The 26,898-nt window shown below is 46.1% G+C and overlaps 1 protein-coding gene and 1 pseudogene across 3 annotated transcripts in view; both read left to right on the top strand.

The window, feature by feature from the left end:
* The window catches only part of ITGA3 (integrin subunit alpha 3), a 123,535-nt gene that overhangs the window by 82,946 nt on the left and 13,691 nt on the right, over positions 1 to 26,898 (top strand). For all 3 annotated transcript variants that reach the window (XM_061588972.1, XM_061588973.1, XM_061588974.1), the window contains exons 11-23: positions 63 to 196; positions 787 to 873; positions 6,994 to 7,061; positions 10,160 to 10,293; positions 12,015 to 12,161; positions 14,203 to 14,300; positions 16,162 to 16,327; positions 18,321 to 18,389; positions 19,331 to 19,410; positions 20,755 to 20,832; positions 21,905 to 22,007; positions 23,351 to 23,533; positions 26,227 to 26,343. In XM_061588972.1, coding sequence (XP_061444956.1) covers positions 63 to 196; positions 787 to 873; positions 6,994 to 7,061; positions 10,160 to 10,293; positions 12,015 to 12,161; positions 14,203 to 14,300; positions 16,162 to 16,327; positions 18,321 to 18,389; positions 19,331 to 19,410; positions 20,755 to 20,832; positions 21,905 to 22,007; positions 23,351 to 23,533; positions 26,227 to 26,343 — 1,464 coding nt within the window. The remainder of the gene's footprint in view (positions 1 to 62; positions 197 to 786; positions 874 to 6,993; positions 7,062 to 10,159; positions 10,294 to 12,014; positions 12,162 to 14,202; positions 14,301 to 16,161; positions 16,328 to 18,320; positions 18,390 to 19,330; positions 19,411 to 20,754; positions 20,833 to 21,904; positions 22,008 to 23,350; positions 23,534 to 26,226; positions 26,344 to 26,898) is intronic.
* On the top strand, positions 18,755 to 18,873 carry LOC133368171 (5S ribosomal RNA; annotated as a pseudogene).

Below are 26,898 nucleotides of genomic sequence, written 5' to 3'. Positions count from 1 at the left end.
ACAACATCCATCTTTTCCCCTTGGCGGCCATCCTTACTCCTCTCTCATTTGTTCCTCTGCAGGTTATTAGTGGGGAAGACCTTGGCCCAGGCATCAAGACCTTTGGCTACTCCTTCAGTGGTGGAATGGATGTGGATGGGAACTCCTACCCTGACCTGCTGGTGGGAACACTCTCTGAAAACATCCTGCTGCTCAGGTGAGATGGGACTTGGTCAGTAGATACCATACTACAATGCAGATGACTCTATAAAAATACTTATTAATACTTAAGAAATTATTGCCACCCTGGGCTCCTGCTGGGAGGAAGGGCGGGATATAAATCAAATAATAAAATAAATAAATAAATAAATAAAATTATGCTGCAGAAATATAGTATTGCATGGGACTTGACACTTTTATACATATAATATGCATCCTTTTTGCATGTAGTTAGGTTGGTGTGTTGTTTTTTTAAAAAAACATGTCAATGTGCAAGCGGTTCCATTGTAAGTGGGTGCTTAACGTAAGAGGCAGTCTTATGTAGGCAAAGGTCAATCAGATCAGAACCACCAAATTCCATGTATAAATCCATTTTAACTGTATCTTATGTATATTTATTTTAATGTTTTATTGTGTTTTTATTTACTGTGTACGATTGCATCGTGTGAGCCACCCTGAGTGTGTCATTGTGGCGTAGAAGGCTGGGACAGAAATATTTTAAATAAAATAAAATATTTAAAATTTATTATTTCTTCCTCCCTAGTCAGTACTCCCACTGGTTTCTCTTTTACCTCTCTCCCTCTGCAGAGCCCGTCCGGTGATCAACATCTTAAACAAGACTTTTGCTGTTACCCCGACCACATTGGACCCATCCAGATGTACTGAAGATTCTTGGTAATAGCCTCCCTCTACATTTTCTCCTTACTGCTTTTTCCTTCTTACCCATCCGCACGAGTGCCAGGCCCCTTTGGACGGCATGTAACAGCAGCGCCGTGATGGAACTGGTTATATTTAGCCTACGGAAAGGAAGATGAAGGGGAAACACATTGCCAATTTTCAGCTTATTTAAGAGGATGTCGGAAAGAATCAGGAGAACAATTGTTTGCCCTTCCCTTTGAGTGCAGGACAAGAAGTAAGAGTGTTTACACAAGAAAGGATGAGATTCAGATTAAATTTGAATGGAGAAAACATCTGTCAGTAAGAGCAGGACAGCACACTGGAACAAGCTGCATTGATGCACAGAGATGTTGCAGAGTCTCCTCCCTTGTGTGGTTTTTTTTTTTAAAGTAAAAATTGCTCAGAGATGCTTTTGATACAGGATATGCTTCCCTGCCAGAGGGATGTAGTCTTGATGAGCTGCGTCTTCTTCCAGGGCTTAAAGTGTGCCAGGGCTCAACTCTGGGGTGAGTTTTGAAATTCAAGGCTCAGCCTCTTAGAATATATGAAGCAGGACTGAACCAAAGCAGGGCGTACCTCCCTTTGTTTTTTCAAAAACAGACTTTCCCATTTTGCTGATTTTTGAGGAGGATAGATGTACAGGTGTGAAAATGAGTGTACACCTGTTTTAAACTGGCACCTGCTCCTCTCAAAGCCAACTGCAGGCTTATGGACACCACAAACCTCCCCCTTTATTTATTTGCTTATATTTACTATCATCATTTATTTATTTATTTCAGAGCCATCAGTGTAGATGGCACATTACAATTACATAGGCCAAAATGGACAGCTTCTTGACCTAGGGAGCTTGCAATATTAAATACGCAATGGGTGAAAAACAACAGAAGGGGGGAACTTTGCTGAGAGAGAGAAGGAAACCGTGCTTTTACAATTAAAAAAAAAAAGCACTCCCTCCCCAGCCAGGGGAGAACTGCTCTTTCAAAGAAAACTCTGTGCCCCCTGAAATGTCACCTTTTGCTGCAAAAAACAAAGCCCATGAAAATTTGGCACAGCCCTGGTAATAATAGCATGCGTGAAGTGCTTTTCAATGCCCCGAAGGGGTGACACCAAAGGGAATTGCCCCTTGGGACACCCTTAGGGAGTCTTTTTTTCCCAATTAATTTTTATTCAAATTTTCAGAACCAAAACAATACAAAAAGAAAAAACACAAATCAGTAACTAATACAATAAAAAAAGAAAAAATATATTAAAATATTGACTTCTGATTTGTCGTAGTTCAGCTATAAGTCTATAATATATAACAAGCCTGTCTCTTAATAGATTATAAAATCATCTTCCTCCAGCGGTTATCTTAATTGGTTTCAAATCTCATTATCATATCATTTTATTCTTCCACAAAAAGTCAAAGAGAAGTTTCCAATCCTTGAGATATATGTCCATCAATTTTTTTTTCTAGATAAACATGTAAATTAATCCAACTCATCAAGTCTACTAAGTCCAGTAATTTCAAATCGCTCTTCTTCCATTATCTGTATTGGATCCATCTTCCATCTTTACGCACCCAATAATCTTGCTGTCATAGTCATATAATAAGAGTCTGATAGGAATTTCCTTTATCACAGATATTTCCTTGCCATCAATCCCGAACGTATCACTGAAGTATTGTTGCAAAGCCGCATCTCTGTTCCTCTTTTTTACAGAATACACTAGCACATCTCTTGAAGATTTTTCCATTGACACAAAACATGGATTAATTCTGTTAACTTTCTCCATTTCAAGTTCCATCAAATCCTTCCAGTCCAGGAATTTTTTCGAACCGATAATATCTTTATCTCCAATCTCTTCATCAATTCCTTCAGGGATAGCACTGAGTTCCAAACCGTAATATTTGTCTCCAGGATCCATCACAGCCAGGAAATCCAAATCTTTTTCCAGGTCCATATTTAATCCAATCTCCATAGTTTGAACCTTGCCTTTAATTTTTCTTTCATCCTTTTTTGGTTTTCCAGATCTATCTTTATTCTCCTTTCTCATAGAATCCTGAATTTCTTTCAGCTCCTGTCTCATTTCGTCAAATTCAATTCTCAATGCTTGACTATTATTTCTCAGTTCTTGTTTTATTGACTTAATCCCATTCATTATTTTCTGAAACATATCTAAAGATAAAGTTCCTTCTTGTACATCCATGATCTTCTTAATTTTCATTCTTAAAACCAAAGGAACAAAACTCCTTCAATTTTCAATGTCCCAAGCAAAGAGCAATTTATTTTTTTATCCAGTTACAAAGGATTTAATCTTTCAAACCAACTGACGTCACACCCTAGACAGCCCTTATCTCTTATATGCCCAGAAGTGCAAAAACAGCTTTAGTTCACAGCGTCCAAATAACTAGTAGCAGAAAGAATGAGCAGATTCGTCAAAAAAAAAAGTAGACCAGAAAAAATAGTCCCAGACATATATTACACAAAAGTCTTATAAATCAAAAAGATTTTTCTTTTCTCTTCCAATCAGAAACCCCTCATCCGTTGTAATCTTTATAATGCTAATTTCCATGTCAGCTTTTTGCAGTAAAAAAAAGATAGGCTATTTTTATTTTCTTCCCCCTTAGTTCCGTGAGTAAAAGAGAAAGTTTTGACTCACCCAGGTTTTCTTAATTGCTGGTTCTTTGACAAATCTCTTTAGCTGTATAGATAACAAAATAATGAGCATAGACAGGAGAATGCTTGCCTGTTAGACCGTTTTTCTTTGAAGAAAAGAAAAATGGCTCACTTATTCAGCTGAGCTAGCTAGAAATCCTAGCTCCATCCGAGCTGCTGGAAGACCTTCTTTCACAGACAATTCTGACGAATTCCAGTCTCCAACAAACACAACAAAGCTGTGTGGGAAATCTCACGTTTCTTCCTTATCCGGAAGAAATTATCCCCAGTCAAAAAAAACCCTTCTGACTGGATTTAAAACTGAAAAAGTTTCATCCAAGACGGGAGCCCGTCTCAGAGGCTGCACAGGCGGAGGGATCCTCCTGGGAAGTCTCACCCTTAGTGAGTCTTGAGGGCAAGGGCACTACCCTCTTCTATCTCTTTCTTCTTCTTCTTTTCTAACTAATCTGGAAGAGATTGGGTAGCGGGGAGGGCGTGTGGCTCATGCGTAGTTCCTGTACAGGGTGAGAGCCTGTGCAGTGAAGTGAATGATAGGAGAAAGTTGCCAGATGCCTTCAGAGTAAGAGTCTGTAACTGGAAGAAGGCTGGGCCTCCCTGGGTGTGAGACAGAAGGGGAGTAGATGTGCCTGTGTGAAAAATATTGAGTGGGTTTTACTGTTCCTAATTCTCACAGAGGCCTACTGGGATAATTGGCTCAGGTAGGTTTTGTTGGTGGGCTCTTGTTGGGTCCGTATCAGGTGTTTAGGAGTAGTCTTAGTAAGGATGGACATGGGTGATGCCACCCCAATTTCAGTGATCATGGGTAGAAGGAAGATAGCCAGGGGGGCGCCCTCTCTGGCATTGTGGAACCCGGTTTGCACCTTGGTACTCCAGTGAGTTAAGGGCAATGAAACAGGCTGGACAACAGCTAGAGCACAAGTGGCGAAAGACATGCTGTGAGGCTAATCGGGCATGAGTAAAACATCATAACTGTGCCTACTGTGCGGCGGTGAGGGCAGCGAAGAAGGCCCAGTTCTCCGCCTCCATTGCATCCTCAAGTAGCTGTTCAGTCGAGCTTTTCCATATTGTCAGGGGTCTGTTGACATCAACTCCAGGAAATGGAGTTTTAGACCCTTTGGAGGCCCACTGTGAATTGTTTGCAAGGCACTTTGAGGGTAAAGTTGCTCACCTCCGTAGCAGTCTTGATGCCCCATCCATATCTACTGTAGTCCCCAATGAAGTGTCCGTGCAACGTCTGCTGCAACTTCTTGGGAACGGTTTCAGCTGATGTGGCCTGATGACGTTGACAAGGTGCAGCGGTGTCACTAGCGGGAGTGCGGGGGGTGCGGACCTCCGGCGTGCACCCTCCCAGGTGCATGGACAGGGGTTGCTGGCCTTACATGTGCGCATGCGTGACTGTGGAAGGCCCATCCCGGCTTCACCGCCAGCGAGCGGGCACCTGCTTTCCCCCCCCTCCCGCCTTCGAGGAGGAGTTGGCTGCACTGACCCGGAGCGCTTCTTGGCTCCTTTGCCAGGCAACGGCGTGGGGCGGGGCGGCTCTGGGTGTCACCCCCCTCATGGTGTCACCTGGGTGCGGTCCGTACCCTCCGCACCCCGGTAGTGATGCCCCTGACAAGATGCTTGCAATGATGTGGCCAGCAACATGTCCTCTCGACCCTTGCTCTTCTTGGCTTATTAAAGCTTGCCAAGGGGATTTGACTGAGTGGATCCATGGTGTGGTCAACACATCGTTGTGGGTGGGAGTGGTTCCAGCCACCCTGAAAGAGGCGGTGATCTGACTGCTCCAGAAAAAGCCCACCCTGGACCCATTGATCTGTGACAATTACCGAATGGTCGCGAATACCCCCTTCTTAGGAAATATGATTGAGAAGGTGGTGGTGCAGCAATTGCAAGTACTCTTGGATGAAACAGATTATCTTGACCCATTCCAGTCTGGATTCAGGCCTGGTTATTGGACTGAATCAGCCTTGGTCGCCCTGATGGATGACCTTTATTGGGAGAAGGACAAGGGGAGTGCGACCCTGTTATACTTACTTGATCTCTCAGTGGCTTTTGATACCATTGACCATGGTATCCTTCCGGGCTGATTAGGTGAGATGGGTGTTGGAGACACTGTTTTACAGTGGTTCTGATCCTATCTCCAAGGTTGTTTTCAGATAATAGGATTGGGTGATTGTCTTTCTGCCCCCTGACCGTTGTGCTGTGGGGTGTTGCAGGGTACTATCTTGTCCCCAATGCTGTTTAACATCTATATGAAACGCTTGGGAGCGGTCATCAGGAGATTTGGGGCGAGGTGTCAGCAGTATGCTGATGATACCCAGCTCTTTTCTCGTAACATCTGAATCGGGAGAGGCCGTGCAAGCCCTGGACGGCTGCCTGGACTCGGTGGTGGACTGGATGAGGGCCAATAAACTGAGTCTGAATCCTAGCAAGACAGAGGTGCTGTGGGTTGGTGGTTCCCGAGTTCAGATAATTGGTCATTTGCCTGCTTTGGATGGGGTTGTACTCCTTCTGAAAGAGCAGGTCCGTAGTCTGGGGGTGCTCCTGGATCCATCTTTGTCGCTAGAGGCCCAGGTGACCTCAGTGGCTAGGAGTGCCTTTTACCAGCTTTGGCTGGTAAGACAGTTGTGGCCTTTTCTGGATTGGGATAGCCTGACCACTGTTGTCCACGCACTGGTAACCTCAAGGCTGGATTACTGTAATGCACTCTATGTGGGGCTGCCCTTGATGTTGGTCCGGAAGCTGTAGCTGGTGCAAAATGTGGCGGCAAGACTGCTAACTGGGGCAGGGTATCGCCAACAAGTCACAAAGAATTGTACTGGCTGCCCATTTGCTACTGGACCAAGTTCAAGGTTCTAGTCTTGGTGTACAAAGCCCTATACATCTTGGGACCAGGATACCTGAAAGACTGTCTTATCCCTTATATACCCAGTCGATCACTGCACTCCTTAGGTGAGGGCCTCCTGTAGATACCAACCAGTCTGTGTTGGAATTGCTTTTTAATATCTGTTTAATTTTTTTTAAAAAACTATGTTTTTAACCTTTTTTAAAGATGTCTCGAATGCTTTTTAAAAAATGTTTTTAAAGTTGTTTTGTTTTAATGTATTTTAAAGTCTGTTTTTATGATATTTTAAAGTGTTTTTAGTGCTTTTGTTTGCCGCCCTGGGCTCGTGCTGGGAGGAAGGGCGGGTAGAAGTAAGTAAATAAATAAATAAATAATGCAGAGCATCCTTAATCTGCCACCGTACATTAGGCATGTACAGTGGATCTTCCAGGGCTGGTTGCTGTGGTGTCAAAATAGGCTTGTGTTTGTGTGCCTCCCTTTCAAAAGTAAGTGCTGCTCTGTTTTCTTTGCTTGGGGAAGTCTGTGTTTGCTCCCACCTCACCCTCATCTAAGACATCCTGATCAGTCACGTCTCTCTTTCTCTCTCCTCTGCCTCCCTGTCTTCTCACTCAACAGCATCACAGTACAGGTCTGCTTCTCCTACTCCCAAAGTGCTGGGGACCCCAAGTACAAGGAGATCATCAGTGAGTAAAAATGGGACCCCCTGCTCAGTTTGGGAGGGATTTGTTTTTAAGGAGAACGGTTTGGAGGCTCGGCCACTGGTAGCCACAGAAACCTTGACCTTGAAGCTCTTCTTCTTAATCCTAAATGTGCATGGGCTTCTTCTGGCGCTCTGAATATGCTCAGAGGCACCCTCCTCTTTTTGCCTTGCATTTTCCAGGACTCAGATTAGACCCTTACTAGGACTCCTTTGGAAGGACAGAAAATTCATAAATAAATGAATCATACCAAGAGCTCATTTACTTTTTGGAGCTTTCTCAAAACTTAAATTGAACCAGGCCTTACCAGGGGCTTGGGCCTAGAACTAGGGTTGCCAGGTCGGAACCATCCAAAACCCTGAGAAAATGGGGGCGGGCCCTGGTGACATCATGGGGCGGGCCGTAGTGATGTCACGGGGTGGGCCCTAGTTACATCATGGGGCGGGCCCTAGTGACATCATGGGGCGGGCCCTAGTGACATCATTAAACATGACACATTGTATCAACCACAGTTGCTTGGAGCATACCAATAAAAAAAAAATTCTCTGATTGGAGATTAAAATAGAAATCTTACCTAAAATAGGGTGTTCCTTGGTCCATCTGAAGTGACAAGGTCATTCTTTATCACAAGCTTATGGTGATGCAAAATGGAAATGGACTGCCTTCAAGTTGATCCCAGATAGGGTCTTCATGGTAAGCAGTATTCAGACAGAGGTGGTTTACTATTGCCTTCCTCTGAGGCTGAGAGGCAGTGACTGGCCCAAGGTCACCCAGGGAGCTTCATGGCTGTGTGAGGATTCGAACCCTGGTCTGCCAGGTCACAGTTCAACGCCTTTAGGGAACATTTAATCTAGTTTACTTGCTTCTGGCAAGAAGGGTTTACGTGCCCTCAGGCCAGGCCATTATTGGAAGAAAGGAGCTTAGTGTTGCAGAGATGTTAGATGGGAGCACAGATGGATGCCCTTGAAGGCAACAACTGTAAGCATGCTTATTAAGGAACTAAGCCCCATAGAACTCAATAGGACTTACTTCTGAGTAGATATGGTTGCAGCCATGTTAAACAAATTAAACCAGAACTATCACTAGAAGCTAAAATGATGAAACTGAGGTTATCATACTTTGGACACATCATGAGAAGACATTATTCATTAGAAAAGACAACAATGCTGGGAAAACCCATCTGGCTGGTTATCCAGTCACTCTTTTTGTGGGTTGAGCTCTATTTTTATTACTCATCATTTATAAGCTGGGTATCTTCAAGAGAAGCAAACTGCTTCACTGTCAGATTTTATCATTTTGTCCCTCACGCCAAAATCTCATGTACTGAGAATGCTTCATGGCTATCTTGGCTTGTGCTCCTCTATTGTAATCTGTGATTTTGCTAACAACAACAGCTGCAAAGTGAGTTTTTAATCTACATTTACTTAAGACATATGTTTGTTGTTCATTGGGTGAAGGCTGAGTAAACTGCTACATCAGACAATAATTTGCATTAATTAAATTATTTTGTAGAACCCAAACTTTCTTGTAGGCCTGTAGGAGTTTCACAGGCACTAATGCAGGGGCCTAGTGGGTAATCCAGCCCTGCACACAAGTATGCCACAATGCTGCTGGAGGAACCCTGTTGGATCAGAGTAAAGGCCCTTCATATCAGAAGCTATATGCCTCTGTGTACCATTTGCTGGGAATCACAAGTGGGGGCAGCGCTGCTGCACTCGGGTCCTGCTTGTGGGCTTCCCACAGGCATCTAGGTGGTCACTGTGCAAACAAGACGCTGGACTAAATGGGCCTTTGGCTGATTCAGCAGGGCTCTCCTTATGTTCTTCAAACCCAGCATCCTGTGTCCACCGCATCCTATAAGCTCACAACCAGACAGCAAGGCGATAGACCAGGGATTTGCAAACTCACCACCACCACTACTTGAACATTACTGAGGGTCTTGGCAGACCACTTAATGACTTTTTTGCCTGCTGAAGCAATTGAATGGTTTTTAATTGCATCAAGATGAAACGTCTTATAAAAGATTGTACAAAATAAGAATAATCTTTTATAATGCTTGGGAAAATAGCAGGGAGTAGAAAAAGAGGAAGGCCAAACAAGACATGGATTGATTCCATAAAGGAAGCCATATGATTCCATAAAGGCATGCCTACCAAGATCCTGCTGTGCGTGTTTCTTGGCTGTTCCGGACCTCGTCCCGGCTATCTACAGCAAGATAAAGGTGGAGGGACAGGCACATCAGCGCTGAGAATTGTTCAGCCCACAGCCGCCCCCCCTGTCTCTGAGGTTATGCAGCCCATCGCTCTCTCTGCCCCCCCTCTGAGGTTATGCAGCCCATCTCCCTGGGGTTTGCCTGGCTGCCTGCCTGGGGTCTGCCTGGGGCCTGCCTGCCTGGGGTCTGCCTGGGGTCTGCCTGTCTGGGGCCTGCCTGCCTGGGGTCTGTCTGCCTGCCTGCCTGCCTGCCTGCCTGGGGTCTGTCTGTCTGCCTGCCTGCCTGGGGCCTGCCTGCCTGGGGTCTGCCTGGGGCCTGCCTGCCTGCCTGGAGCCTGCCTGCCTGCCTGGAGCCTGCCTGCCTAGGGCCTGCCTGCCTGCCCCCCACTCTCTCTCTCTCTCACTCACTCACTCACTGCCCAAAGAGCCTACGAACCGGCCTCCAACCTGCTCCTCATGAAAAGCGGCCTTCTCATCCCGAGCTGATTCAAACGACGAGGTGCTCTAGCGGCCGCGATGGAGACTGCAGGGCACCACCTCAACTCCTCCTCCTGTCTCTCCAGAAAGGGCGGGAAGGCGGCCAGCCACAGCCTTCACGCATGCGTGTGTCAATCACACATGCGTGCCTGAGGGGGCCAATGAAAAGCCGGAGATCCACCAGTTTAAATGAAGTATTGCCGGAGGCCGGAGACGGCCCCCTTTTGCCGGAGACTCCAGCAGAAAACCGGAGACCTGGCAACCCTACCTAGAACACAGCTGCCTAGCACAGGTGGAGGGAGCGTGGTGCATATGTGCCTCAGTTTTCCTGCTGGGCCTTGGCAGTGCCTCTGACCTGCTTTTCTCCCACTCTTTCCCCCTCCGTTTCACTTCAGAGCTGAATTACATGGTGGAGGCTGACCGGGACCGCCGTCCACCTCGGGTTTATTTTGCCGGGACTCCGTCTGCAGTCCATAAGGGACAGTTTTCCATGCCGAGCAAGTGCCAAACCCTGAAGGTCCTCCTGCGGGTAAGGAGAGGGCAGTGGGCAGTGTTAGTGATGCACTCAGATGGCTGGGAGGGAGCCAAACATCATCCAGTCCAGGGTAGGGAGACTTGAGGTTTCTTTTTTTAAGTAGAACCTCAAGAATTACCAACCAGAGCCAGGTGCAAAAGTCATACGGTGAGAATAAGAGAATAGGGCGCCTCTGGGCACATTCTGGGTTGTATTCGGCTTACTCAGAGAAGACCCATTGAAATGAATGAACCTAAGTTAGTCATGTCGGGTCTACTCTGGGTGGGACTAGTGTTGAATACTACCCTCCGAGCCATGGGTTTGTTTTCAGTACCAAAACTAAATGGAACTTATGGTCCTTTCACATAAAAGTCTACTCCGGCTTAGCGTTCTTCCTTTCGTTTAGATGAAAAAAGGGTGCTTTGTTTCCTGCTATGGTTAAACGAGTGGGGGTCAAGAAACCTTTGTTGATCTACTGCAAACCAGCCAGAGATCTACTGGTGGATCCCAGTCTTTCTGCCCACCCCAATCTAGTCCACCGTATGTTCAGCTGCCTTCACTTTTCCTGTTGCCCCAAGGCAAAATTCTTCATATTTTAATCACTTGTGACATTAGCTTATTTTAGCCCTTCTTCCAGAGGGCTCAGGGTAACATACATGTTATTTATTTGTTTGTATTTAAGGCATCCCCACCCCGCCCACCTGTTCAAACATGTTCTGGTGTGGCTTACAAGGTTGGAAAACAGAATAATTTTTTTAAAGAAATAGTCACAAGCTAAATACAATTCGGAATGGTCCCCTTCCCCGTCATGGAAGAAAGGCAAGGTGTAAATGTAATGTTAACATACCTTTAGCAAGAGGAGTTAGCAAGTATCTCCAACAGCAGGGCCTTTGACTGTTCCCAAGACATCAGGGTAATTAATACAGGATGTAGTGGTTAGAGCATCAGACTAGGGCCTGGGAGATTTGGGTTCAAATCCCTTCTCAGACATGAAACTCGCTGGGTGACCTTGGGCCAGTCACCTTCTCTCAGCCTAACCTACCCCACAGGGTTGTTGTGAGGATAACATGGGGAAGGTGAAAACCCACATACACCACCTTGAGCTTTTTGCAGGAAAAGTGGGATAGAAATGTAAAAATAAATAAGGATGTTCCCATGGACCCTGGGAGCCATAGGTTTTAGCAGATCTCCCTCTCCATGGGTGGAGGAAAAGTTGGCTGCTGTTCCTCTGATGGCAGGGAGGGCCCAAAGGGAGTGTTCCGGGGTGTGTTGGGGTGGATCAGAGAAGGCTTTGAATCCCCTCTTTTGCAGATTCTCCCTCTCCCATCCCATCAGGGTTGCATTTTTCCCCATCTTTCCTCCCTGGAGCTCAAGGTGGCATCTGTGGTTCTCTTCTTTTCCAGTTTTATTCTCACAACAACCCTGTGAGGTAGGTTGGACGGAGGGAATGACTGGCCCAAGGCCATCCAGGAGTAGAGATTTGAGCCTGGGCCTCTCCAGTCTGGTGCCAAAACTCTAACCGTTGTGCTACTTGTTCCAGTAGACAGTGCTGGGCAGGAAGTCAGAGTTTGCAGGCTTGTATCTCAGAGAAAGTGACAGAGAGTAAGGATCCATCAGAGTCGAGTATGAGAAGAGAAACAACTCTCTTCTCCAAGGCCTCAGTTCCCTCAGCAGGGTACAGTTGGCTCAGAACTTAGTTAAAGGCTCTCTCAGATGAACTCCCCCTCACCCTGCAGGATGATGTGCGAGACAAGCTACACCCCATTGCGTTCTCCATGAATTATGCTCTTGCTGAGAAACCGATGAGATTCCAGTTGGGCCTGCGCTCACTTGATGCATTTCCTGTCTTGAATGAGGATCAGCCCCGAGAGAATCACACTGAGGTTAGCACCATGCAGAAATAATTAATAATAATAATAATAATAATAATAAATACTTTGCACAAGCTCTTTTACTATTGAGTTTCTTTGTCTCCTTTCTCCACTTTCTATCTTTTGCTATGTTGCTCAGTGAGTATGCTTTTCTTACTGTCCTTAGGCTCTATGAAAACTCTCCACCTCTTTCTACTGATTCAACTCACCTTTCAGTTATCACACAGATACTGCACTATTTGCCAACATTCTTTTGCTGGCTCTTTCTCCCTCGTCAATTAGAATGTCTGTGAATATTTATTTATTTATCTATTTTAAATTTGTTAGCTGCTTTTCTACACACGCATGCGCACTCAAAGCGACTGCCAGTTAATAGAAAGTTAAAATAAAACATCAACAAAAAGTAAAGGGTATTTTCCATCATCACTCGATAGATCCAACATCTGAGCTGCCCTCTGGCACCACCTGGTGTGGAAGTCTGTTCATCATAGTTTTAAAGACAGAGAATAAGTGACATACCAAAAGAACAGTTGTGTGTGTTCCCTGTTCATACAGGCAGACTGACTTGCTGTGAAGAGATATTTGTGATGTATGTGCAGTCATCATGCTATGGCTTTGGCATGCACTCATATTTTGCCATGCCACATCAAAGCTTTCAAGTGGCCCAACCAAACTTAGGGAGTTACTTCACTGATCATCATACAGCACAATATTTATTTTGTTCAGATGATTTATCAGCTTTCAATTAATGATCCTCAAGGTGACTTACAACAGGTTGGAATTGCACACACACACACACACACATCTATACACACAACCTCCAAACCCACATATCCCAGCAGGTCTTTGTCTCCTGGCTGATGAATGGGGCTGGAGTGTGTTTCCCTTCACCATCACCACCACCATCACCACCACGACCATCACCACTGTAGGTGGCAGGTAAATCTTGGCTTTGAAAAAGACTTGCTCCAAAATAACATGGTGTTTTCAGTCACTGATGCACCTTTCTGGTACCCACACACTCACTCATTCATGCTTTAGCCATGGTTTGGTTTAGCACCTCTCCTTCATCTCCCCCATGCACATATAGTAGACATTCTTAATTACAGATTGAGAAATATGCTGAATCTTTTGCCCTCCAAGTACCTAATGTCAACAGAGCTTTCCATGGTGATAGCATGGGCTCTCTATGGGCACCTGGTTGGCCACAGGGAGAACAGTATGCTGGACTAGATGGGCCTTTGGCCTGATCCAGCAGGGCTTTTCTTATGTTTTTATGAGATCACAGCTGATGTTTCTGCAGCCTTGTATATACCATAAAAATGGCAGCCTCAGGGAAGCCCTACACTGGCCATTTTTCCTGTTGTCAAGTTATGTTATTTTTTTTACATATATTCACTTGGTTTTTCCAGTTCTAGAAATACGTAACATACAATTGTTATACAATCATATGTAAATATGCTGTTAATTATGCTACGTTTCAACACACCATAGGTTTACATGATAGATTATGGTGTTATGTTGTGTTTTTCATGCTCTGCAATGCTGAACCATTTTTGTTTTCCTGAAAAAAAGAGGTATGCAAGGGCTTTCAGCGAATCACTGGCCCAGTTCACATATAATGAAACCATGACTAAGCATAAACAAGTGAGACAAACCACAATCAGCAAGTCAAGAACAAACCTTGGCTACCGTGCATGGTTTGTCTGAGATGAGACAAACCACAAGGTCAGATTTGGACATAATCGTGGCTTAGCTCTGGGTAGCATGGTGGCAGCAGGACCAGGGGGAAGAGAGAAGCGACTGTACCTTCTGGTACCCACACGCTCAGTCATTTACGCTTTAGCCATGGTCTGGCTTAGCATTACGTGTGAACGCCATTACACGTGAGTGCCAACTTTTGTGGGGTGGTGGTGGCAGAACTGAATGTGAAATTTATGGCCACCTCCACTAGCCAGTTAGATCAACCACATGCTGTCAGTGTTCCTTATTAACGTTAAATAACGGAGCAAGCCAAACTAATAAATTATAATAATAACTCTGTTGTTTTCAGATTCAGTTCCAGAAGGAATGTGGAACAGATAACAAATGCAACAGCAACCTGAAGATTAAGGCTGTCTTTTTAAATGACCAGAACCAGCAGCTCCCCAGGTGAGAATCTTTTCATTCAGACCTGGGTGTTGTCCAGGGATGGGGAACCTGTTGCCCTTCAGATGTTGCTGGACTCCCAACTCCCATCGGTCCCACCCAGCATGGCCAATGGTCAGGTCACATGTTCACCATCTTGGGCTTAGCCCTGTAACCTACTGAAAATGCCAGGGCTCTGCCCCAGAAGGTATGAAACAGTAATCATAAGCAGAGGTATTCCGAAGCACATATTTAAATTGTGAGATTGAAGAAATGCAGATTGCCTATCCTCTTAGATGTGACTGGGTATGGTTGACTCCTGTCCACTAAAGGGCGCTCCCTACAGCAATAGCGGGGCAATTTTTTCAGCCTGGAGGCCCGCCTTCCCTTCTGGGCAACCTTCCAAGGGCCACATGGCAGCCATGAGCAGAGCAATGAATGTAGACCAGGGGTGGATCCTCCAGCCTGTGGGCCAATTTTTGCCCGTGAAGCCATTTTCCCCCAAACCACACCCACCTGTCAATCAGCTGACGTTACTTATGATGTCACCAGATGAGCAGGAGGGCAGAGTTCACTGTTGCCTTGGCTGCGTGCTCCAAGGAAAACAGCACTTGCAGCCAAAACAGGATTGAACGCCACTCACACTCGCTTGCTTGCTGATGAGCAGAGAGTTAAATCCTGCTCAGTTTGGCAACACACACCAGTTCTGTACTGGAAACAGGCACACACAGCCCAGGCAAGCAGCCCTGGGTTTGGGGGGGGTGTTTTTTTTTTGCAGGCATTGGCTACAAGAGAGGCTTCTCCTGTGTATAGCTAATACTTGCAAAATGCAGGCTTCTTTCTCCCCTCCCTTTCAGCTGATGGGGAGGGGAGATGTTTTGAAGGCTTTGCTGGTGCCGAGCATTGTGCTGGGAAAGCACTTCTTTCTCCCATCCGTCTCAAGGGAGAAAGAAAAGTGCCTTTTGTCAACGTGGGCAGCTGCCGATGCTTGCAAAATGTTATAGTGATGTCATGTGACTGACAGGTGGGTTGTCGTACCCACCTGTCAAAGTTAGCCAGATGGTCTGGCCAGATATGGCTCCCAGAGCCAAAAAGATTCCCCACCCTGATGCAGATTTTACCTGTGTGCAGTAGGCTAGTTTCTGCACCCGCTCATCCTCTTTGACAAGCAGCCACACCAGCAAGAGGCGGGATCAGAGTTCAAGGATGCTTTCCAGCCAAGCAAAAATGCTCCAGGAGGGTGCAGAGCAGGGCTGGTGATGAGCAAGGCTGGACAGAGGGAATGGGGCTGAGGAGGAGGGGGAGAGTCCTGAGGGCCAGATAGAGAGGCTTGGAGGGCCACATTTGGCCTCTGGGCCTGAGGTTTCCCTTTGCCTGCCCCACACCGTCACTTTTAAAAGGTGCAGATTTTTTGCCAGAGGAATGAAATGGCTCCTGATTAATGGTGTTGATGCTGGACCTTAGGCAGCCACTGAGCAAGAAGCCCGGAGCCCACAGTCACAAAGCAGGGGATACTGCTGTTGCCCAGGGAAAGCCCCAGCCTGATCCCGAAACCTTTATCATCTTTCCAGGCCAATGGAAGGGAGCCAATGGCTGGCCTAGATGGGTGGCGCATGAGAGAGAGGGCTCAGTTCAGGCAGCATTCCAATCTGCACTCTCACTGGGGCACCACTAGGGGCAGCAGCATGCAGATGTGCATGCCTGCAGTTCTTTTCCTGGCAGCTCCTGACAGATGGTTAGTGAGGGGAGGGGGGAGTGGATGGATGGACGGACGGACGGACAACCCTGTGTAATCTGTGTAAACTGTGCCGCCCTGGGATCCTGTTGGGAGGAAAGGTGGGGATATAAATCTAATAAATAAATAAAATAATCTCCCCTGTGACAGTCGGAATGGTATGCAGTTGTTGCAATACAGCCGGGAAGTCAGGAAACTGAACTTGGGCATCACCGTCACCAATACCCCGTCATCACCTACTAACGGTGAAGATGCCCACGAGACCGTCCTCAACATCACGTTCCCACCCTCTCTGCTACCTTCCTCTGTTCGGCCGGTGAGAGTGCTTCCTCTTTTATAAGGATTTTTGTTTTGGGTTATCTAGCTCAGTGGTCAACGATTTGGCAGAAGCCACAGAGATGGTCACAAGCAGTATGGTGATGTCCTCTCTAGTGTTAGACCCCACCCCAGTGTCTGTTACACTCACATTCTCTGTTGTGCTTCTGACTGTCATGGATCACCAACAAGACATTTCCCCTAGAGATTCAGATGCCACTGTAAAGCCATTATGCTAATGGCCCTCATATCATCATGTCCCCATGAGTTCCACAAGTTGCTTACATCTTTGGTGATGAGATGCCACTTTCTTTCATTCTTTTGTTAACCTTGATTAGTAATTCAGGGGGTAACTGAGCTTGTGAATTTGGAGAAAAATTCAGCCACACAGCCCGGTTTCTCCACCTAGTTGATTATCCCACACATTTCTGTCATATACCGCCATTCAATAGTTGGCCTTTCTTTTTCCTGTTTTTTTCTAAAATGTTTTTACTGCACTTTTTTGGTTTTGGTTTTAGCTTGTTGCAATCTGCTTTGATGTTTTTTAATGAAATAGCGGTGTACAGATATATTTCTAAAGGTGTAAAGAAAAAGAAATCCAGTCATCATCAGGGGTACTCTTCCCTATTTACTGCATTCAGATAAGGACCATAGCTCAGTGGCAGAGCAATTGCTTTGCTTGCAGAAGGGCCCAGGTTCCGTCCCCCTGGCATCTCCAGGTAGGGCTGGGAATGTCCCCTCTCTGAAACCCTGGAGAACCACTGGCAGTCAGTGCAGACCACAGGAGGGGGACCTGTAGCCCTTCAGATGTTGTTGGACTCCAAGTCCCATCAGCCTCAGCCATCATGGCCAATGGCAGGGATGCTGAGAGTCATAGCCCAACCACATCTGGAGGGCCACAGGTTCCTCATCTCTGATGCAGACAACACTGAGCTAGTCTGTGTTTCCTCCTGTGTTCTCCTGAGCCCTTAGCTTTTGCAAGCTGATCAAGGAATTCTTTTGCATTTCCTGTTCACTTCTGGGCCTCGATCAACAAGTGGGATAACATGGAGCACCAGTGGGAAATCGCGGGCCAAGCCTTTCCACCACCATAACCTGCCGGCAAAATGAGTTGGGTTTTGTTTTTCACTCTTTCTCCTTCTCCTTTATTTTATTCACTTTGCAAAATGCAAGTGCTTTGCACATTGTGCAATCAGTATGGGAGAAATCTGTCCTTGCTTCATTTGAGACAAAAAAAAGCAAAAACACCCTCACGCCTCCCTTTCTTTATTCATGGAGATGCTATGATTTGCAGGCTACCTGGAGTTGTTACAAATGAGATGATGCATTAACTTTAAAAATACAGGTGTTTCTTTTATCATCACGACCAAAGTGCCTGCTACAAAAATAGCTAGTCTTGCAGGGGCCCTAGGGATCTCTCTATGTCTTCTTTTAGAGTGGAAAAAGAAAAAGCGGGGGGGAGGTTGTGGAGAGGTTTTTGCAGAAGCCTTGAAATGCTTCCACTCTGGAGATCAAAGCCTAAGGTTTTTTCTTCTGAGTGTCCTGAAATGATTCCTCTCCAGAGAGCAAAACCTTAGTGCCTGCTTAGGCCCCACGAGACCAGCCTTGTAAATGAGCCCACCAAAGACACTAACCTGCAAAATGTGTTACTAACCTGTCAGGAGGTGAGACTGGCAATTTGCCCAAGGCCACCCAATGACTCGGGGGGGGGGTTAGGACTGGGCAGATGTGGGAAACCTGTGGCTCACTACACGTTGCTGAACTACAACTCCCATCAGCCCTAGCAAACACGGCCAATGGCCAGGGCTAAAGGGAATTGCAATTCAGCAACACGGGGTGGGCCAGAGGTTCCCCAGACCTGGACTAGATGTCCCTGTCTGAGTGCAGCACGTGCTACATCACACACACACAGGCTCTCTTTATACAAAGGCATAGATAGATAAATGTGAATGAAATATAGCAATGTTCAGCCAGGTGGTCTTTCGTTTCTTCAGAATGGCGCCTGCACATTTGAGGAGACAGTGATGTGTGAATTAGGCAACCCTTTCAAAAAGGACCAGCGGGTAAGTTGTTTCTGGGTCTGGGTGCTTCTGAACGGCCAGTCTGGGAAGTCTATCGGTGGGGTCTCATCCAGTACAAACTACGGGTTCAAACTTTGGTCTGTGGAGCTGTGGCCTCCTTAGTGACTTTTGGGACTTCGATGTTCCACATACCAAATACTGGAACGTTTTACTAGAAGCTGACTGTTCCTGGTGGGCCATTTAGGGAGGGCAGTCATTCTGTTTCAGAGTCAGACTGCATGTAATTATTCCTCAGGAATGTTTGTTTGTTGAAACATAATTTTTGTACTTTTGCCAGTCCTCCAGCAGGAGCACAGGGCAGCCTAACAATATAATAAAAATAAAACATCAGTAAAAGCATCCATGGCCCCGACAGCCATACTACCCTGAGCACGCCCAATCTCAGCTGAACTTGGAAGCTAAGCTGGATCAGGTCTGGTTAGTACTTTGATGGGAGACCGCCCGGGAATACCGGGTGCCGTAGGCTTAGAGGAAGGCAATGGTAAACCACCTCTGAATATGCCTCTTACCATGAAAACCCTATGAATATATCAAAAAAGGATTCATAGGGTTGCCATAAACCCTAATCAACTTGAAGGCATATAACAACAACAAAAGTGCCCATAATTTAAAATATATCAAATCCCATCAAAATTTCTCACATCATCATCAGAGTATATATTGGATCTACCAATGCTTAATTTGATCCAAAGGGAATGCGTTTTAAAAAATCAGTTTCTATCTTAAGAGTTTTACTATGGGGGCCAAATGAATATCCCCTGGGAGTTCCATATATAGGATGCTGTTGTTGTATTGGTTTTACATCCTGGTTTTTGACCAAAGATTCCCAAGGTAGTTAAAATGCTGGTTCTTTTTATTTGCTTCTCCGACCTGTAGCAACGCATGTTGGGTAATCAGGTTGTGCAATGTTGCCTCCCTTCCAGGCAGAGCTGACTATCACATTTGAAATTATTGGAATTACGCTGTATACTCAGGATGTCACTGTACAGGTGCAGCCTTCCACGTGAGTCTTGTCCCCATTACTAAGTAGGTGTGGCTGAAAATGGGGGACTGTATCAAGAAGCTCAGTCAGTACTAGTGTACTTGGGTTTTGGCTGAAGGATTAGCAACTGGGTCACCTTAGCAGACCACTGGCACTAGTGTCTAAAGCAGCTTTCCCCAACCTGGTGCTCTCCCAGATGTTCTTGATTCCAACTCCCATCGATGACAGTCAGCATGGCCCATGGTCAGGGGTGAAGCGAGTTGTAGTCCAGCATGAAATGGAGGACACCAAGCTTGGGAAGGCTGGTCTAGAATGAAGCTATAGTCATATCTTATGGGGCAAGAGGTGGGACTGGGAAGTGTGTTGATATTACCTGTCCCTCACACTGCATTGGAGCATTTGGGGTGGGGGCACAACTTGGGAACTGTTCAAGCTGCCAATCAAGCTACTTTAGCTTGGATGTACATATGTAGCCGAATGAGGCAGTAGAATGGAAGGCACTGCTATCACTGAGGCGTACCACTTTGACATGCTCACCCACGTTAAAATTACAAAGTACTCCTTGCAAATTATACCTACATTTAAGAAATCTAGCACAGGAAGGAAGACATTTTCTCTGTAGCCCTGCCCTATTCCTGAAGTGCCGCATTTCTATTCGTAGGAAGGTTGTTGGTATTGTTTTTTGGTTTTTTTTAAGAGGAGTGTTTTTAAAAATGACATTTCCCACCTGCAGCCTAAAGTGGTGCAGTCCAGGCTAACACCGCAGAACTCTACATGCAGGACTTGCTGCATGCGTAGGCCTGGCCTTAGTGGCGGACTGTAGGTGTTCCATTTGCATGACGGGGTGCTCCAGCTGCATTTCACCTGTCGTGCTGGGTTCATATGGAATGTTGGTACTAGGGCAGCCACAGCAGCACCACCATTTCTTTCTGCATTGCTAGGTAACACTAAGTTGCCCAGGGTTGCATGGGAGGAGCCTGTGCTGTGGCTCCTCCCACATCAGCACTGACCCAATTTCTTGAGTTGTGATGATGGCATGGGGAGGGAACACCTTGTGAACTCTTCCCACATGATCTGAGGCTCTTGCATTATTCCTCTGATGAGGGGACTGGCACTGTTGTGGTGGACATTCTGCCAACCAGTACAGACTGGCGGCTCTGATGTCAGTGGGGCAGTGAATCTGCTCTGGGTTTGAGCAGAGATGTCCAAGGCACTGAGCTCCTTGAAAGTTTAGACTAAAACCTGGAGTAGATTCACTGCCCCACTGACATCAGAGCCACCAGCCTCCACTGATGTCGATGTACCTTAAGAAGCCAGTCTGGTAGGCCCAAACTGACCCTCTGAATGTTGTCATGTCTCTAACAGGATCAGCTATCAAGAAGATCTCATGCCAGTGTCGGCAGTCCTGTCGGTGGACTACACAGTTGATGCGTCGCTGAGGATGTACGTATCCATTATGATGTTCAACATGGGTTTAATAAGGAGAGTTATATGAATGGGGTTTTCATTGCCATGCAAGATGTGACACTAAAACGGGATGTGTGTTATGCAGAGAAAGGCAGGGCACTTCAAGGCTGGTCCTATTTTCAGGTGGGATTCAATCCTCTACTGGCAAATTCAGGTTGTGCAATTATAGTTGATGGAAAGGGGTCTTGCACAACAAACCCACTTCCCCAAAAGCTCAGACTTTTTGTTGTAAGAAAAGTAATGGGAAAATGCAGTGGAAAGTGTGGGATAACACTTGCTTTGACGCAGTGTCATTGTCTAACCTTTCCATGGATCAAAATGAATGCTCATTAAACAGGTAAACAAGTCAGGATGAATGATCAGTTAACAGGTTGACAGGAAGTGCCCACAGTCTCAGAAGATGGTTATACTTCTCAGACCAGGGGTGGGGATCCTTTTCTTTTGAGGGCTGCATTCCCTTGAGGGTAATCTATTGGGGAACACATGCTGATGGTGGGTGGGGCTGAAGACAGTGAGGGTGGCGCCAGAGCTCAAAAGGATCACCCCTTTTCCGTTTTTGTCTACCTCCCACCGCCCTCATCTCTCTCCCTCCCTCCCTCCCTCCTGCTTTTTTGGAGAGATTGCTCTCGCTAGAGGGCTGAATTGATCTCTTGCAGGGGGCTTCCCTCACCTCCTTGCATTGCTCCATCAGTTTCATCTCCCCCCTCCCCATGTTTTATCCCTCCCACCCTCCAGACTCCCCTCACCTTCAAGAAATTAGCCCAAGGGCTGCAGGCTCCTCAGCCCTGTGACATCTGCCCACTGCTAGCAACAGATTGCAAAGTGCAAAGTGGTTTGACAGAATGGAAACTGAGCATGCAAGAGTGATGAAATTGAATACATTGGCATTGATTTTTTATTTTATTTTTAAAACTACTTACCTACCCTATTTCATTACAAAATATCAAAGTAGTGTACAGCAAACACACATGCACACAGTGAGAGGCTCCTCACTTTGTAAACTTCTCCATCCCTCTTAACTCTGTCTGTGTTCCTCTCTCTGCGGCAGAGTCAACCGGTGGCTCCAGACATATTTTAGTGGGACAGTCATGGGCGAGTCAGCCATGAAGCATGAGGAAGATGTGGGCAGTCCCATCGAATTTGACTTCCAGGTAAGGGTCTTCCTTGCGAGGTGAAGCTAGTATTGTCAGAGACTGCTAATCTCCTGAGTTTTCATAGTTAAAAACCAATGTGAGTTTATTTACCTGAGCTGGATTCCATACGGGGCCATTAATCGCTTGTACTGAAACCAACTAAGACGCAAGGTAGGAGTGACTTGATTAAAAAATTCCCATTCCATTTGCAGTTAATTTGTGGAGTTGAGAGCAAGCAAAAGGCAGAGGATTCTTGAAGGGCATCTGTCAACTTACTTTTCCCTGTGCAAAATGCTATGCCAAATATTGAAAAAGATGCTTTTTCCTTCCGATTTGTATCCAGAATAGATGAGTAAACTGAAGCCAACACTGCTTGGTTGCAGCTGATTTTCAACACATTTTCTAAACCTGGTTCTTTTAAGATACTTTGGGGAAGGGCCAAAGCTCAGTGACAGAGCATCTGCTTTGAATGCAGAAGGCCCCAGGTTCAGACCCTGGCATCTCCAGGTAGGGTTGGGAGAGAACAGCTGTCAGTCAGTGTAGATGATACTGTGATAGATAGACCAAGGTCTGCCTCCGTTTAAGGCAGCTTGCTAAGTTCTTATGTACTCTTGGGCCTTGAATTAATTTGTTTTGTTTTTTCAAAAAAACTGTTTAAGTTGTATTGGCTCTGGTTTTACTGCTATAATACAAAGCACCCCATTATCCCAAATATGATTTTAAAAGAAGATATTAAATGCAGATTTCCTTCTATTGCTGCAACATTGTGTGATATCTTGTTGAGTATATATTTCTCCTGACTTTTTTTTTTAAAGCCAAAAGCAGCGTTGGGAGGCTGTCATCCTAAGCAAAGGACTAATGGGGAGAGGATACTTCGCTCCTTTCCCTCCCACTTTTTTTCTACTCACAATCCCTCAACCACTTGCAGGAGGACAGTTATGAGAAAAGCAAAACAGCTGGGAGGGACCAAGTTAAGCAGCTTTATCTCAACACTACAGTCTCCTGTTTATCCTTTCAAGCAGGTGTGGGGAACCTTTGGTCCTCCAGATGTTGATGAACTACAACTCCCATCATCCCTGACTATTAGCCATGCTTGCTAGGGCTGATGGGAGTTGTAGTTCAGCCACTTCTGGAGGGCCATGAACCTGAAGTGAATAATTTCCCCCACTTGACACTGAGCATGTTTTATAAACTTCTATCCTGTCCCCACACACTTGCCTAAGATTTTTTTTGTAATAAGGGTGATCAATGCCCCCAGTCCGCAGTTACCCTTCTTTGCAGACTGTTTCTACCTTTGGTGACCACAGCGGTCTGAGAGTGGAACAGGCCTTCAGCTTGTCATCTGGCCTTTTGTCTTTTAGGTGACCACAAAGGGTGAGCCTTTAGGTTCCTTGGGGACAATCACGCTAGGCTTTGAATGGCCTTATGAAGCCAGCAATGGGAAATGGCTGTTGTACCCTACTCAGATCACTGTGAAAGGGAATGGGAATGAGAGAATGGCCTGTGTACCCCCCGGGGACGTCATCAACAACCGCAACCTCACAGTGAGTCTGATCTCCACCATCAGCCCTTTCTCCTTTTTTCTTTCTCTCTATTCATTTACTCATTTCCTTATGTATATTTTTTCACAGGCCATACCATCCACTCTGGCCTACCATGCTGTGGCCATCACTGCCCTGTTCATGTGCTACTCGTACTGCCTACTAGTACCCAGTCTTGACGGCTGTGTTTCCTTTGACTGTTGTGCATGTAGTTATGTCCTCAGTATTTTAGCCACCACACATAAACAGTTGTGGATTCTGCTGTGCTTACATGGAGGCAGGGCTGGCATCAGGGGTTGGCTTGGCAACTTTGAGCAGGTGCCAGGACATTTGCCAGAGACCAAAAAACCCTCCTTTTGCCCCTGCTGATCTTCTTAGCTTTCACTCACTTGGGCAGATGAGTCAAGCCAGCCATGAACAACTTGTCTGGTAGCCATAGATGACCAGAAGTTCCGTGGTGCAGGCAATTGAGCAGGCTGCTGGAGGAGAGATGGATCCTCCACCTGCAACCAACATGGAAACCAAATGGGCTGGTGTAGGAAGGATGAGGTCATCTGTACCTCCTTTCCCCATCTGCTTGGTAGAAGGCTTCTTTCCTCTTCTTGCCTGCTAGTATTTCTTTCTTTCTTTAATAGATTTACGTCCCGCCCTTTCTCCCAGTAGGAGCCCAGGGCGGCAATTTCCAGTAGGCTTCATTTCCACACTAGCTAGGGAGGAAACCCCTTCCCTTCCTCCGCAGCCAGATGGAAGCGCATGCTACTAGCTTCTCGGCAGAGTAATAAACATTTTTGTGGACTGGTAACTTCTGTGGGCATATTTACAAGGCTGAGCAAAGGCATTCAGGAGCATCTTTTCGTGTCATGTCTTCTGCCTCTGGGCAGCAGTGGAATTGGATTCATTAGTGCCCAGAGGGAGAGGGCAGGTGAGTAAGAAGACAGCGGCTTGCTAGCTGTCTGGGTGAGTGAGCAGGTGATAGCCACACGTGGGAGTGCCCTATCAGAGGCAAGTCCATCAAAGGCACCTTTGGCCATGGATGACACGCTCTCTCTCTCTCTCTCTCTCTCTCTCTCTCTCTCTCTCTCTCTCTCTCTCTCTCCCTCTCCCTCTCTCTCCCTCCCTCCCTCCCTCCCTCCCTCTCTCCCTCTCTCTCTCTCTCTCTCTCTCTCTCTCTCTCTGTACATGGTCATGCAAAAGGTAATATGACACCGATTGCCACCAGAATTTTGGTTATAAGGTACACCATCCTATGCTGTATTATATACCATAATTAGCCTGTACATTTTGCCTCTAATGCCCTATCCAGGTGCAAGCTGCACTGGGACCTGTGCAGATGGCTAGCCAACAACTTCACTGTTTTATCCTGTTTTGTTCATCCTGGTTCTTGTCTGGTCTCCCTTTTCCCATTTTTATTTCATTTTTTTTAAATGTGATTTAGTGGGAGAGCGTTTTGCAACATCCCTATTTTTTTCTTTTCAGTATATCTAAATAAGTTTGAGTAACAATAAAGCAAGATGAGAAAAGAATCCCTGAAAGGACTAATACCAGCATTTTTGGCAATGAGGATAAATGCTTGCATAATCCAGATGGCCAGATCAATCTCTGTACATTCATTTAAAAAAAGAGAGAGATAAGTTTTGCAAAAGCTGAGCTGCTAGATCAAGCCAGGATTCCTGACAAGTTAACTTCTGCAATTCACCCAAAATGAGGAAAACAAACTTTGCTGTGAGATAAAATTGAGCTGCAAGACAATCCTAGCAAGAGCTCCTGTGCACATTTTAAGTGATAAATAGGCATTAGAAAATCTGGAAGAGAAACAGGAGCCTTTTGTTTGTGCTTTATTCTTGTCAAGCATATCTAAAGGTATAGATCGGGGTAGCCAAAATGGTGCCCTCCAGATGCTGTAGGACTCCAGCTCCCATTAGCCCCATCAAGCTTTGCCAATGGTCAAGGATGATGGGAGTTGTAGTCCAGCAGCATTAGTCCATCTTAGGATCCAGGGGAGGACAGGTTGACACTAGGGCACTTGCTGATAAGACGTACATCACATTTGAAAAAGCAAGGACTAGCCAAGGCAAGTCCAGTGGTTCAGTTAGGTCAGCACTGCGAGATCACAACCAAGGCAGTGGGGCAAAAGACAACTTCTTAGTACCCTAGAGAGGTCACAGTGGCCAGTGCTGGCTAGCACTCACTCAGGGAGAGCTGTTGCCATAGTAGCATGAGGTCTTGAACCTCCTGCTAGCCCCACCCCCTCCAAGGAGCTCTCTGTTATTTTAAAGGATCATCACCCTATTCTGTAGCTACTGGGTCCTACAGTATGGAGGTGGTGAGGGATGGATTGGAGGGGTGTCCCCTGAGTTGGAGGACTCTGAAAAGGCCACATCTTCTGGCCTGGATAGTCCAGTAGTGTGGGGCAATGGCTGCCAAGTGATGCCTCCTCTCCCTTCTAGTCTGTCTCTGAGCCAGATGGACGATTGTGTCAAGGGAACATGACGTCCCACCCCTAACATACCGTAGATGCATGCCCTGCCCCTGCTGCCCTTTCCAGCGTCATGTTTCTTGTACCTGACAGTGACAGGTCCAGAAAGGTAGCCCCCTGCTTTAAGAGCTCTTCCCTGTTCCCTTAGTTAGCATTTGTAGTCTTCTTAAGCAGATGTGTTTCAGGGAGAGAAAGTTGACCGACTCTTCTCCCTTTCCAGCTACAAGATCATAGCAGCACCTCAGCACGGAGGAAGCGTGAGCTGCAGGCATCTCCAAAGACTGAGCTTCCTATCACCTTGGCAGCTTCCAAGAAAGCCAAATCAGAAACTTTGCTGGTGAGTATTTCAAACCTGCCCACCCATGCCATTTCTGCTCCTGCTCAGGAGGGTTTTATCAAGAACTGTTCCAGACGGGTCGTTCTTATTTGTTCCAACCAGGAAATTGGTTAAAGGGCTTCAGACGAAGCTAGGATATGAAGCCACCTTCAAATAATAGCTCCATATTAACCATAGTCTACCCCTTTGGACTAAACAGGAAACCATAGTTCGGTTGTTTGCTTAGCCTGCTTGAAGGGAGGAGTGAAGTAGCTGCATGCAGGAGCACAGATCTTGCTCACATTTCAGCTTATTAAACCAAGTTATGATAATCCAAATGCAGCCAATGAGTAGTTTATGGGGGACACATCTTTCAGGCAGGAAATAGCATAGTAGGAGTTGGAGTCTGGGCACTCTTTTCACCACTGAACAATTCTTACATATATTTAGGAGAATCTTTAATTTGACTGCATCCCAAAGTCCTATAGCATTGCTTTTTTAAAAAGTTGCACATTTTTCAGATTGTACATATGGGGAAGTCTTCCAGATTAATCGGTGCCAGCTGATGGCTCCATG

The sequence above is a fragment of the Rhineura floridana genome, chromosome 11, assembly GCF_030035675.1.
Source record: "Rhineura floridana isolate rRhiFlo1 chromosome 11, rRhiFlo1.hap2, whole genome shotgun sequence".
NCBI classification, from domain to species: Eukaryota; Metazoa; Chordata; class Lepidosauria; order Squamata; family Rhineuridae; genus Rhineura; species Rhineura floridana.
This window is presented reverse-complemented; position numbering and strand designations above follow the sequence as displayed.